We start from the raw sequence: 15220 nt of genomic DNA, 5'->3' as shown, positions 1-15220 counted from the left end.
TACATGCTTCTTGCCAAATGATAGGCAGTAGACTGTACTATTCAAAGGTGAACAAGATCATGTTGATAGTTTCGAGTAGAATATTTAACAAGTAAATTTTGCATGACCCACTCATACATTTTCTTAAGAGACATAATCCATATTAAAGGGTATGATAAATGACAAGCAATAATATTCCTGGAAGGAGGCTTTCCAGGCAATAGCAAACTATCGATTGACATTTTGACATGCTAAGTAGTTTTGATTTGCAAAAGTTAACTTTCAGACCAGCAGCCAATCCAAAAGTCTCCAATGCTTGGATCAACAACTTGATATCCTGGGTATCATTTCTAGACATGAAAAAGGAAACATCCACATACGCTTGCACCAAAACATACCCCACACAAATCACCAATGGCAGTTAAATGATGTATAAGTTTGAAGGAAAAAGACAATTGTATTCATGATAAAAGTAAAACATGGCTAACACTCAACAAAGGTTGTAGCCCAAGATAACTCCAAAATACTAATGAAAAGAGAGACTAGTGCAAAGACTCAAGGTCCCAAAGTGTTCTCAAGAGGACAACTCTATGCAGCCAATCCAGCAGGCAAGTTATACAATATGAGCACTTAATATGCTGACAATACTAGAATACATGGGACGTACTCTCATTGGTCGTCTGACAACAATTACTAGTAGCTAACATAATCCTTCTTCTAGCAAGTATGGAACTTCAAGAAAAGACACCAAGCATGCACCTCCATACAAGGAATTTCCTTTTGAATGATAACTTGCAAGCCTAGGTCCTTCAAACTCCTTTAAAACATTCCAATCAAGCCAAACTTACCTGCTATGATCCACTTGAGGCTGCAACAAGCTCTATAGTCTCTTGGTTAACCTACCGCAGAGCACATCGTTCCTCTCATGCAATTGCTATGAGCTGGTTTCTAATAACCTTTGACAACTTGCAGATCATTGATAGTCATTGTTGGTGAGCATTCACATGCATCTATCCTACTATGTAAGCATTCAACCTGAATTTCATCTGCTTCACATTTACAATGAAGTGGACATCTTCGTGAAGCGTCTCCCACAATCTTTGATGCTTCATCATATGCACCTCCTTGGCCTTCAGCCACTCCTAGAATCTGAGTGTAAGAGTATGCAGCAGAAAAACATGAACATGGAATGAGGACAAGATGGAGACATGATGAATATTGTTAATCGAAGGAACAGATCAGGCTGAACATGGAGTACAAAAGGCTGCAACTCTCAGCCCCTTCACGCAGCTCATAAGCATCAATGAGGGTACAAAATGGAGGCAGGAGGTGGACACAATGATGACAAGGGAGGCTGGAATAAAGATGATGCAAATGCTAGGGCTGGAATAAATAGCCCACTGTCTAGAAAACTGGCTGACCTGCATTTAAATGCAGGTCGGACCAGTCAAATGCTGCTGCCTGGTCTGAATGAGGCCACCCAGGTCTGCCCACCCATGCTGCCACTAGCAGGAAGAACCTCACCTAAAATGCCTAGAAAAGATAAATTGAAGGACAAAGACTAAGGTTCATAGATAGGAGATGACCATACAGACAGAAGACATAGACACACATATCTGCTAACACTGAGAGGGGATGTTAGCATTCAGCATTCATTCATATTTTCTCTTGGCTGAGAGCTCGGACGGAGACAAAGAGCTCTCATGGTCCAACCCATCATTTGCATCCATAAATATTTTGTTTCCAGCCTAATTGTGTTCATCTCAGCCCTATTCATAGCTTTCGGTCCATCATTCCTCACATTCGGTCTACAACTTCTTCACGAGAAGTTTGGCTAACTTTGAAGCAGATGTTTGCTAGTAAGAATGAGACCCGCATCTCTTTCTTAAAGAAAGAGCTTGAGACATTGAAGATGGATGAGGGTGATTATATGCAGAATCACTTGAACAAAATTCAGGACTTGCATGAGCAACTTATGAATGTCGATAAGTACTACTCAGATGCACAGCTGATATCTACTACATTGAACTCATTACATCCTTCGTACTTGGCTTTTCATACAGCCCTCAACCTCACCATGAGGATTGCCCCACAGTTGATTACTTTTCTTCACTTTGTCATTTTGCTTCTAGAGGAGAAGCAAACAAGAAGAAGCAGTGGTGTTGATGTTCTAACCTTTGAGCAGGCTTTTATGGCAAGACAGAAGGGCAAAAGCAACCAAGTAAAGAATGCTCCGCAGAGCTCTGGAACTTCAGGCACTTCATAGGGTAATAAAAAACAAGGGGGTATGCAAGCCAAGAAGGGAACATGCCATTATTGCAAGAAGCCAGGCCATTACATCACTGAGTGTAGAAAGCGCATCGCGAAGGAGAAGAAAAAGAAGTGTCTGTTTCTAATGCTCCTTCCACTGCTACTGAGTCAGCGTCCTTTGTTGCAAACAGGGACTATTGCTTTTACACATGCAGTTATGACTCTTCTTGGGCTGAGAGAGCATTTAGCTCTACTAAGGATACAGGCACTTGGTTTTTTGATAGTGGTGCTTCTAGGCACATCACATCTCACAAAGAATTATTTGCTTCTGTTGGTGTAGCTCCAATTGGCAAGTTTGTACAATGTGCCAACAATGCATCATATCCTGTTAGAGATATTGGGGAGATTGTGCTCACAGCCATTGATGGCTCTATTCTCCGTCTACAAGATACTTTGTTTGTGCCAGGTATAAAGAAGAATTTGCTATCTATTTCTTCTTTGGCATGTTGTGGATTATAAGTCACCTTTGATGATGACAGATACATGGTAAGAGATAAGGAACACATGACTTTGGTCTTGACTGGCACTTTATGTCATGGATTATATGAGTTGGATGCTCTTTCAGTTGATCAGTCAGCATACTTAGCATCCACTCTTACTCCTACTATATTACAGGCAGAGTTATGGCATGCTCGCATGGAGCATGTGAACTATAGTAGCTTGATGCTCTTACATGTAGATGGATTGCCTCTTTTGGAGAGACCCCCTAAGCACTTGTGCGAAGGATATATTTTAGGAAAAATGCATCGGTTTCGTTTCCTCATGATGTTGCTTTTAGAACCACAGCCAAGTTACAGTTAGTGCATTCAGATGTATGTGGCCCTATGCAAACAAAGTCATTGGGTGGATGTTACTATTTTGTGACTTTTATTGATGACTTTACATGCTTCTGTTGGGTCTATTCTATGGTTAAAAAGTCAAAAGTGTATGATGTATTTTTGGCTTTTGTAGCACTTGTTGAGAACCAATCTAGCTGTAAAATAAAAACTCTCCGTTCGGACTGAGGAGGGGAAAATATGTCCTCTATGCTGAATTTTTTTTTGAAGCAAAAGGGCATTGTTCACCAGTTCACTATTGCTTATATTCCACAGCAGAATGGGGTTGCAAAGAGGAAGAATCAGTCACTCATGGAGATGGCCAGATATATGCTGAAAGCAAAGAGCTTGCCACACAATTTTTGGATGGAAGCCATAATGTGTGCTTGCCATGTTTTAAACAAATACCCCACCAAAGCATTAAAGAATGTTACGCCTTTTGAGGCTTGGAACAGCCGGAAACCTTCTGTTGGGCACTTTCGTACCTTTGGGTGTCTTGCATATGCACACATTACTCAAGTACTCAGAAAAAAGTTGGATAACAAGGCTATCAAATGCATTTTTGTGGGATATAGTAGTGAGAGCAAAGGCTACAGACTCTATGATCCCCTCTCTAAAAAGGTATTTGTCAATAGGAATGTACTCTTTGATGAAAAATCAAAATTATCCCTTGCTGGTTTTGACACGTATCAAGCTGCCTATGATGTATTTAAGGGGCTGCTGCCCATTTCATTTGGTGATTCACCTGGAGTTTCACCAAGTGAACTTAATGTTCAGCCAGCTGCTTCATTAGAAAATGCAGAAAATCAGCCATTGGCTGATCTGAATATTCAACAAGAGCTTGTGCACAGTCAGGAGGCAAGACAAATGCCTAGATGGCATTTACAGACTATGAAAAAAGATAGTCATCTGGATGCACCCATTGCTAGTCATACTAGAAGGCAAGCTCGTATGCATGATATTGCACATACCATGGAGTTTGTTATGGCAGCAAGTACAGTTGATGATGAGGAGCCTAAATGTTTTGAGGAGGCATGACATAGTGTGCATTGGATGGCAGCAATGCAAGCTGAATTTGATTCTATCATTAAGAATCAAACATGGGATTTAATATCTTTGCCCTTTGGGAAGAAAGCCATTGGAACAAAATGGGTCTACAAGCTGAAAAGGAATGCAGATGGATCCATTGACAAATATAAGGCAGGGCTTCTAGCTAAGGGCTATGCACACAAGAAAGGCATTGACTATGAGGAGACATTTGCTCCTACCTCCCGAATGACTACCATTAGGCCTATGGTTGCTTTGGCTGCCCATTATGGATGGACTGTGCATCAGTTAGATATTAAAACTGCATTTTTACATGGGGAACTTCACGAAGAAGTATATGTACAGCATGTCAGAGTGCAGCGGTGCGGAAGCGTAGGACTGAGAGAGAGAGAACGCAGAGAGAAAAAGGGAGAGAAAGAGACAGTGTACAATGAAGATCTGCTGTATAAAGAATGCTGAATACAAAGATATACAAGGGCGCAGTGTGCTGGACTGCGTGTCTCCACCTCGACGATGCGACCTGCTGTCCACCTCGAAATCTGCTGCAGTCTGCACTGTCTGCTGTCTGAAATCTGTGAACAGAGACAGAAATCTGCACGGCACCGGTCTGTAATCTGCGACAGAGTAGAGTGGCCAGACTGCTGAAAACGTCGGCAATATATAGCCGAAAAACTGCCTGGAATGGGGCGCCAAAAATAGCCAGTCGCCGACTGCCTGCTGCAGGGTCGGACTGCCACGTGGCAGTCCGACTGTGCAGTCCGACTGCATGCAGTCCGACTGGACTGCACCAGGCTGAAACCTGCCTGGCTGTGATCTCTCTAACACCCCCTCTCAGAGCCTGGGCAGGGCAGAAGCCTGAGGGATCTGGAATGTTGCCGAAGTAGAGCCTGAGAAAGCGCCTTCGTAAACAAATCCGCAAGATTATCCTCCGTCTTGCAATACTCCACAGTGATGGTTTCATCCAGAAGCTTTTCTCGGATGAAGTGGTACTGGATCTCAATGTGCTTCGTCCGGGCATGAAAAACAGGATTTCTTGCCAAGGCAATGCAACTCTCATTGTCACATCGCAGCAATGTAGGACGAGTCTGGGGGCACCCAAGCTCCTCCAACAATCTCCGAAGCCACACAACCTCGCATGTGGTGGAAGATGCGGCCCGATACTCCGCCTCAGTAGACGAAAGGGCTACCGTGGGCTACTTCTTGCTACTCCATGAAATAACACCTGCACCCAAAGTAAAGCAGTAACCTGTTGTAGACCGTCTGTGGTCCACGTCACCAGCCCAATCCGAGTCGCTCCAACCTGCAAGTACAAGATCTGACCCATCTGTCCCTGCGGGGTAATGAATCCCCAAATCAGACGTCCCCCTCAGATACCGAAGTATCCTCTGAGCAGCCTGCCAATGCACCGTCTTAGGTTCACTCATGAACCCTGCCAAGAGCCCAACAGCAAAACATAGATCAACCCTCGTGTTGAGAAGCCAAATCAAGGACCCTATCAACTGTCGATAGCGGGAAGCATCCGCCAAAGGAGAAGCTGAATGGGAAGTGGCCTTCCAGTTCGGATCCATAGGAGTAGAGAGGGCCCGACAATCTTCCATCTCAAAAGACACCAAGAGCTCCTGTACATATCTCTGTTGGGAGAGAAAAATCCCCCTCTGAGACTGATAAATCTCATGTCCTAAAAAGAAATGGAGTAGCCCCAAATCCGTCATCTCGAACGTCTGATGTAAAGCTGACTTTGTGTCCTGGACCTGCTGTGCATCATCACCTGTGACAATCAAATCATCAACATATAATACAAACAGCACACAACCATCCTCGGAAGTGTGAACATACAGCTGCGGATCGGCCTTGGACCGCCGATATCCCAACTGAGTCTGGAGGAACAAATCAATCTTCTCGTTCCAAGCTCGCGGGGCCTACTTGAGACCATACAGGGCCTTCTTCAACCTGTAGACTTTCCCATCTGAAGAACCAAAGCCAGGAGGCTGCTCAACGTAGATCTCCTCCTTCAAATCACCATTCAGGAAGGCCGACTTCACATCCAGCTGATAAACAGGCCATCTCCTATGGCCAGCCAAAGCAAGAACAGCTCTAATGGTTGCCATACGAGCTGTAGGGGCAAAGGTGTCATGACAGTCAATCCCTGGGCGCTGGGCAAAACCCTTAGCAACAAGGCGAGCCTTGTGCTTATCCAAAGTACCATCACTGAGATATTTGGTCTTGAAGACCCACTTAACTCCAATCACCTTCTTCTTCGGGGGGCGTGGCACAAGTGACCAAGTGCCATTCCTCTCAATAGCCTCCAACTCAGCTTCCATAGCTTTCTTCCATGGGGCGGACTGTAAAGCCTCCTTCACGGAGGTGGGCTCTCGATCCTGCATAACTCGAGACATCAAACAATAATTGGAGCAAACAAGCTCCGAAGAATGCGCCTGGTGCCTCCGTGACCGCCGCGGACCATCCTGCGGTCCCCACTCCTCAGGAACCCCCTCGATCCCTGAATCACAGAGTGTGTCACGGGCCCAGCAAGGAGGAGGCCGAACCTTCCCTTGTCGTTCTCCATCAGTAGAGGCTCTGGAATGTCCACCGGTGGTAACTCCTCAGAAGGATCCGGTGGAACAGTAGACTCTGTGTCAGAAACAGAATCATAATCAAACGGCACAGGCTCCAGTGGAACTGTAGAAGGAGCCAAACTCTCCCCTGGATCTCCAAGAACAGGATGCTCCTCACCCGTTGAAGAAGCCGGAACCTCCACAAACCGCACATCACGGCTAGTATATACATCCCGCTTGACGGGATCATACAGTCGGTAGCCTTGGGACTGGGAGCTGTAGCCAACAAATACCTGTTTTCGGGAAGCCGCTTCAAATTTGTCACAGTGAGCCTTGGGAATGTGAACATAGGCATCACACCCAAAGACCCGAAAGTAAGAAACATCTGGCTTCGTCCCAAAATAAGCCTCAAATGGAGTCATCCCTTCCACGGCCGAAGTAGGGGATCGATTAAGGATGTGGACTGCAGTAGCCACAGCCTCGGCCCACAGAACCTGAGGGGTCTGTCGGTGCTCCATCACGGTGCGCGCCATCTCGATCACACTGCGGTTCTTCCGTTCTAGAATACCATTTTCTTGAGGAGTATTGGTATTGGCAAACTCCTGGTGAATTCCTCTATCTGCACAAAACCGAGCAAATTCATTAGACACAAATTCACCTCCCTTGTCGGATCGCAAGGTCTTCAACTTCCGGCCTGATCGGTTCTCCTCAAAGAGAAGCCAATCCTTGAAGTGCGAGAAAGCTTCTGATTTTAGTGTCAAAAAATAGGCCCATGTCATCCTGCTATAGTCATCCACGATCAGCATGAAGTACGAGCTCCCACGCAGGGACTCATTCCTCATAGGGCCACATAGATCCGTAGATACTAGCTCCATCGGTGAAGTAGACCGCCGCGAAGCTGTGTGGGGAATGGCATCCCGATGCTGCTTCCCCCGTATGCAGGAGACACATGGATGCTGGCTCACCACTATATCCGGCAACCCTCGAACAAGCTGTCCACGTGACGCCTTCCAAAGATAGTCATAGTTCAGGTGACCAAACCGAGCATGCCATAATTCAGACTGTGACTGTGAGGTAAGAAGAAGAGAAGAGAGGGCAGTGGAAGACTTCAGTTTGTAAATGCCGTTCTCCTCATATCCAGATGATAGAACCTTCCTCGATTCACGATCAAGGACTCGCACAGTAGAACTGTCAAATTCCACCAAAAGACCAAGGGAGCAAATCTTATGAACTGAAAGGAGATGGTACCCCAATCCTGGTACATGCAAAACCTCTGAGGTATGGGTGCCACCTCGTCCATCCGGAATAAGCTGCATCTTACCCCGACCTGCAATAGAAACTGAAGAGCTGTCTCCAATGAGAACCTGCCCACGCGAAGGTCGCAGCTGGGCAACACCATCTGATGAAGGAGTCATGTGCCGTGAGGCACCACTATCAATAATCCACTCTCGAGATTGGGGAGCCGCCATCGCAGCATCAGAAGCATTCGGTGAAGCGTCCTCAATGACAACTAAATGTAGAAATGCAGCTGATGAGGGTGCAGCCACCGCTCCAGAATCCTTGGTTTCCTTCTTCTTGGTGTCCTTCGAGTCTTTGTCAGGGCAATCCTTCTTCCAATGGCCAGTCTTTCCACAAATATGGCATGTGGAGTCTTTGTCCTTGTCCTTCTCCTTGTCCTTCTTGGACTTGTTATCCCCCTTCTTCTTCTTTTGGTCCTTCCCCTTCTTCTGAGAGGCTTGACCTGTCAACGCCTCCGTCTTGGAAGCATTCTGTCCCTTTAACTGTTCCTCTTGGTCCAAGACCATAGGAACCAACTCTTCCCACCGAAGAGTAGACTCTCGCCCCGAAGCAATAAGGGCAGAGTAAAATGTACCGAATCGTGGCGGCAACTGGGACAAGAGTGTAATCGCCATGTCTTCGGAGGAAATTGGCTTCCCCGCATTCTGAACCTGCATCTGTAGCTGCCTTAGCTTGTTAATGCGTTCCCTTAGCGAAGAAGACTTATTGATGGACAAGGTCCGCATCTGTACCTCCAAAGAAACCCTCTTCATCAGGGTCATCCGATTGTAAATTTGATCAAGCTCCAGCCATATCTCACGAGCCACCGTCAAGTGCTCGATGTGAGCGATCACGGCTGTAGTGCATGATAGAAAGAGAAAGGGTCGAATCCTGGCATTCAGTTTGTCCCAATGAGACTGGGCCCTGGCCAACTCCGCACGAGCATCGGAAGAGAGTTTGGACTCATCTCTTACCGAAGGCCGGTCAATATCTTCCTGTACCAACTCCGCCAAATCATAGGACTCAAGAATGGCCAACATCATAACGCGCCAAATGCGGTAGCTGTCGCCGTCGAGCTTCTGATCTGTAGGAAGAGCCGGTAGGACAGGCACCTTCCGGTCCATAATCGCCTGGAACTCCAAGTCCATCTCTGTAGACATCTTCACCTGCAATGCCTTCTCAAACGCAAAAGCAGCCCCCTCTGACTGGGTAAACTCAGCCTGCTAAGGCTCTTCCGCGTCCCGAAGCTTCTTCACCCGCCGGAGGCGATAAAAAAGCAAAACCTGCACTTTTAGGTTGAAAACTCAAACTTCCTCCACGTCAAACAGCAGTAAACAGAAGCAAATCCACCACCTGTACTTCTTTCCTGTGCGCCCACACTCGTTTCAGCCTTGTTCCAAGGCGCAGCCCTCCTGTCTGCCCTTAAACGCAAAAAACGCAAATTTGTGTCGCGATGGAAACTCCTCTTCAGGTTGATTCTGCGCTCAGTCAGCCCTCAAACACTGCTCTGATACCATGTCAGAGTGCAGCGGTGCGGAAGCGTAGGACTGAGAGAGAGAGAACGCAGAGAGAAAAAGGGAGAGAAAGAGACAGTGTACAATGAAGATCTGCTGTATAAAGAATGCTGAATACAAAGATATACACGGGCGCAGTGCGCTGGACTGCGTGTCTCCACCTCGACGATGCGACCTGCTGTCCACCTCGAAATCTGCTGCAGTCTGCACTGTCTGTTGTCTGAAATCTGTGAACAGAGACAGAAATCTGCACGGCACCGGTCTGTAATCTGCGACAGAGTAGAGTGGCCAGACTGCTGAAAACGTCGGCAATATATAGCCGAAAAACTGCCTGGAATGGGGCGCCAAAAATAGCCAGTCGGCTGCATTAAATGCAGCCGACTGCCTGCTGCAGGGTCGGACTGCCACGTGGCAGTCCGACTGCATGCAGTCCGACTGGACTGCACCAGGCTGAAACCTGCCTGGCTGTGATCTCTCTAACACAGCAACCCATTGGTTTTCAGTTGAGGGATCCGAACACTTGGTTTGCAAGCTGAAAAAGGCTTTATATGGCTTGAAACAAGCTCCTAGAGCTTGGTATGCAAAGATTGATGCCTTTTTACTCAGCCAAAGGTCTATAAACAGCTCATCTGAGTCTACCCTTTACGTATGTAAAGAGGGGGGATCCATGCTGATCATTTGTCTACATGTTGATGATCTTTTGCTTACAAGGACACATGCTGCTCACATTTCAGGATTTAAACAAAATTTGCAGCAAACTTTTGAGATGTCTGACTTGAGGTCTTTGCATTATTACTTGGGCATTCAGTTCATACATGATGCTAAAGGTATTGGTTTATCACATTCAAGATACATTGGTAAACTTCTTGGGAAGTTTGGCTTAAAGGATTGCAAGCCAGTCTGTACACCAATAGAACCTGGACTAAAGCTGTCATTACATTATGATAGTGATTTAATTGATATACACACATATGCTCCAACAATTGGATGTCTTATTTACCTATGCAACACTAGGCCGGACATACAGTTTGCAGTTTCAGTCTTGAGCAGATATATGCATCAGCCACACATGTCACATTGGCAAGCTATTAAGCATGTCTTTCGTTACTTGCAAGATACTAGATCTCTTGAATTGCTTTATGCCAAGGGGGAACCACTGCAGTTACATGCTTACACTGATTCTGATTGGGCTGGTAATTATGATTCGCGTTACTCCACAAGTGGAAATTGTTTCTTCTTCGCTCATCTTGCATATCTTGGCTTAGCAAGAAACAATCCGCTATTGCCACATCATCATATGAAGCTGAATACAAGGCAGCTTTCACTACCACAATTGAATGTGTATGGATTAGACGCTTGCTACTTGATCTAGATGTGTCTGTTACGGAGCCTACTCCTTTGTTCACTGACAAGTCAGAGTACCATTGCAGTGGCACGAAACCCAGTGTTTCATGCATGTACGAAACACATTGAGATACATTATCACTTTGTCAGAGAGGGGCTACTTGCAGGTGACATCAGCCTTGTCTATTGTCCTACCACCAGTAATGTGGCAAACATCTTCACCAAAGCTCTTCCTCGTAACAAATATGAAGCATTTCGCAATGCATTAAATTTGATCTCCTTTGGTGGTGGATGATCCTTGTATTTTTTATCACTCTTCACTCCAGGGGGGTTTGTTGGGTTTCACTCACACCTATGCTCACAGAGGAGTGTCGATGATCAGTAGGACACTGGGGCACTTTTTACTTTTGGAATGAGAGGTTTTTTCCCCCACACTTATTCTCTTATTTCGTATGTGCTTATGTTACACACTTATGGGCACTTATCATGTTCGAGTGTGAACATCCCCTACAACCCTAAGGTTTAAGGGTTGTACTTTGTACTTTCACCTTATACTCTTTCAATCTATTGCATTGGGTGTCGTGCTTCACTCTACACATTGTCTACTGCACTCTCAGCTGAGCTTTGATCCTCTCAGTCTCACACTTTTCTCTTCCATCCTTGTGTTCAATAGTTTATTACAACGTTTGTTTATGCTTCCATTGTTGCATCCACTTCTAACAAAGAGCCACTGGCTATTGGCAGAGTTCTATTTCTTCTCTATTTGTGTTTTTCGTTTATTGCATTATTGTCTAAGTTATTGTGTGTTAGTTGTATTCGTACATTCTATGCTTTCTTAATGCAAAATCCTAGCATATCTTCATAAGTTGGGCTGAATCAGCCCCTTTTCTAACAGCTCATTATCTTGTCCTGCTAGGCTGCACTCACCCTGTATAGTGGCTTATATGGAGAGCTACTGCCAAGGATCAAATCTATGGCGTGATCCTCCGGCCTTTCTGGCAATAACTATCCTATAAGTGACTTTCAAAGCAATAACTATCTTGGAAGTGACTTTAGAAATAGCTAAACCCTAAACCCTAAACCCCTTTCAATTTTACATCCAAGGTATAGGCCTTACCCCTATCCTGAATAGTAATTGCTTTGGCATGGGAGTTGATCACTATATGCACCAAGGCATACCAAGAAATACATCATAACCCTCAAGTGGTGCAATGAAAAACTCTTCACTATCACATAGCTCTATATATGCAAGAGAAGCTTTCCAATCAAAGAAGTGACTAGCTCTGCATGATTTCATGAAAGCTTTTACTACAAGTACAGAGGGGAGAAGAATAAGGAGAAAACAAAGGCCAAGCCCAAGAAGGAGAAATAGGAGAATTCTTCAAGCTCTAACACAAACTGAGAGAAGCCAAGATGCCTGCACTATGGGAAGGGGCCACATCCTGAGGAGAAACATTGAAAGAAGTACCCTCACCTTTGTCTAGGAGCAAAGGATGGAGCTAAATCATCTGAGCCTTCCTCTACCTCTACACCAGCTATTCCCCATGAATTTGTGTTCCTTCATATCCATGTGTGGGAGGAGCTTTCTTCAGTGGATGCTTTGTCATCCGAGAGACCTTAGCTTATTGATAGTGGAGCTTTGAGGCATATGACTCCATAAGGAGATTTGATACAAGATCTTCGTCCATCTCAGGATCCTCGGTCTTGTCACTAATATTTGTTCAGTGACTATTAGTGGTGTTGGCACTTTTTTGTTATTGCCCGACCATTCCTCCAGTTCTATTTCGGAAGTTCTCCATGTTCCAACTTGGACTTTCCACTCTCCTCAATTTATGGCCATACTAGACTTGTACCCAAGTTGTCTTTGCCGAGCAAGCCGTATTTATTGAGGATTCTTCTTCAAGAGTTGTTTTAGCAACAAGAAGGCAAGAGACTGACCTCTACAAGCTCCATTCCCCTTGAGAGTGAGAGGCCCCTTTTTAGTGCTAGGATGCCAAAGCATCTTTACTGCTTTGATGATCAAAATGCATTGCATGGATTTCGGAGCTAGACTATTCTCAAAGTGCAAAAACTAGAGATTTGGACAAGTGCCTTTGATAGATCAGTTCTTCCTTTTAAACAGAGGCTTTGAGGAGAGTCAAGGGATAGAACACTACAAAAACATTACTTACAACATTGGATACCCAAATTTATTTGATTCTTTATAATGTTTTTGCACATGATTGTACCTATGTATGCGTACATGTACATGTATGATATATTCATGGGTAACATGGATGTATCATGTGGTGATTTTTCAAGTTGAACTTCATGTGCACAAATGGTTGATATGCACCTGAACATATTGAATTGGTCATAAGGACCATTGTGCACACTGTGTGCATGCATGTATTGTATCTGTGGAAAGAATAACGTCTTATTGTGCTGCCTGTAAACACGTGGTATTTACCAGGAGACATTACATGGTAAAATGACAAGCCCATGACGCCAAGAATAGTTTTTGTTTAAGTCACCAAATTGAAAAAAACAGGATTGCTTGATCTTTTCTAGATGCAGAGTGGAGCATTCAAAAATGTTTAGATGAAATCCAAGGGAAAAAGGCATGTCTGATGCCAGCTTGAATGCAGACTAAAACATAGGCAACCTGCGTGCATCCCTCATAAAAGGCCAAACTAAATCATGCCTGCATGCAATGGGCTGCTATGCAACAGGGAAAAGGTAGTTAATAGCACGAGCCATACTTTCTAAGAAATGACTAAAACCATACCATGATTGGAAGGAGATAATGCTTCCTCAGCAGCTCCGAGGCCCTGAATGCAGGCCCTACAGAAAATTGAGGATGTGAAAGACAATTAAGAAGAAGATTATAATCCCTGAGAAGGAAGCTGAAGGTCTCAGACGATTGCGAGCACCTACGCGACTGGGAACAAGGATTGTAAGTGGAAATACACATAACGTAAGGCGAGATGGGGCAATTTACCTGTTCGTTCCCGGATCTCGCAGCGGAGTGTTGAGTGATCACTTTAACGTGCACAGATTTTGTCCTCAGGACGTTTATGCCGTCCAGCCCATCGAAGAGGCGTTAACGAAGGCCAATCTCGTACCCGGCCTAGTCGAGTGACCGCCGCCCACTTGAGTCTCTCTCTCTCTCTCTCTCTCTCTCTCTCTAGTTGATACATCAAACTACTTGATATGATGATGAGTGCCACCATAGTAAATCTACAAAGGGAGGTAACACCAAGATCTACTACCTCCGTAGAAAAGCAAGGGTACTCTTTACATTCCTCACACAACAAAAGAAGCGAGCAGTCCTCACCCATTTCTAGAGAGATTTGTACCGCTTATTCTTGAGCCAAGATTCTAGCGAGGTGTGGAGACTTTTCAAAAAGCACTGCCAGTCATGCCCCCATCAAATCCCCTAACACATGGAGACAATGTGCAATAATTTTTACACAGTATCAAACAAGCCCCCTCTCCCAAATCCACCGATGTCTTGCCCATTATCAATTACTTTATTCATAGAGGGCATGGTGCATGAGGTCATTGACAATCTACACATAAGTAAAACACAGGATCATGATGGATTAATAGCTAAGCACCCGATATATTCTATAATTATGTTGGAAAAACTTTTGGCGTACATGTTTAATAGAGCCATGTGTGAAGGCTTCCCCAAGAACTAGAACACTAATACCATTGTACCCATTCTTAGGTCACGGGATCCCACCTCATCCAATAAAAATCACACCTTCATGACTAGCCACACATTGGCCAAATTATATGCCTCCATCCTTGAGTAGGAACCGAGTCATGGGCTCAAAGAGTGGGCCTCAAGGCATAAGGAGAGGTTGGATTCAGGAAAGCTTCTCATTGTGGATCATATATTTACACTTAGAACCATTTTTTGGCCTAGTAGCCTTTTATATTTATATTCTCATTGTGGATCTCATATATATAAGGAAAGTTTTTTCTATCCTCTAAGTTCTTCCATATTCCTAAACAATTTTGCTTTAAAAATAAATTTATCAAGTAAAGTTGGCCTATCATTTAAGTTTTCCCCTAGTCCTAAAAAGGTCTATTTGAATAATAAATTCATCAAATAAAGCTACTATTATCCTCTAAGTTTCCCCCTACTCTTAAATAGCTCTAGTTGAAGAATAAATTCATCAAATAGAACTATTTCTATTCTCTAAGTTATTATTTATAATATATTTTATAAGTATATTACTTCAAATGAAAAATAAATTTTAACTTAATATTTATTTACTTAGAGTAAAAATTTAAGAAAGCTTTAAATAATTAAGTTAAAGTCTAGTTTAAAGTTTATTTTACCTACTTATTTAAAGTCAACTTAAATTATATTTAATATTTAACTTAA

The 15220-nt window shown here is 44.2% G+C and overlaps 1 protein-coding gene across 3 annotated transcripts in view; it reads right to left on the bottom strand.

Annotated features, from left to right (window-relative positions):
• LOC148014791 (vacuolar protein sorting-associated protein 26B-like) overlaps positions 1-13976 on the bottom strand; it is a 136331-nt gene extending 122355 nt beyond the window's left edge. For all 3 annotated transcript variants that reach the window (XR_015688484.1, XM_087666120.1, XM_087666121.1), the window contains exons 1-2: positions 13823-13976; positions 13610-13665 (exon numbers count right to left, since the gene is read on the bottom strand). Coding sequence is in view for 2 of the 3 variants with exons in the window: in XM_087666120.1 (XP_087522246.1) it covers positions 13610-13612 (3 nt within the window). In the remaining variant the exon portion in view is untranslated. The remainder of the gene's footprint in view (positions 1-13609; positions 13666-13822) is intronic.
• Between the last annotated feature and the right edge of the window lie 1244 nt (positions 13977-15220).

Source organism: Lygodium microphyllum, chromosome 24 (genome assembly GCF_053477565.2).
Source record: "Lygodium microphyllum isolate KBCC chromosome 24, Lygodium_microphyllum_v1.1.10, whole genome shotgun sequence".
In the NCBI taxonomy this organism is placed as follows: Eukaryota; Viridiplantae; Streptophyta; class Polypodiopsida; order Schizaeales; family Lygodiaceae; genus Lygodium; species Lygodium microphyllum.
This window is presented reverse-complemented; position numbering and strand designations above follow the sequence as displayed.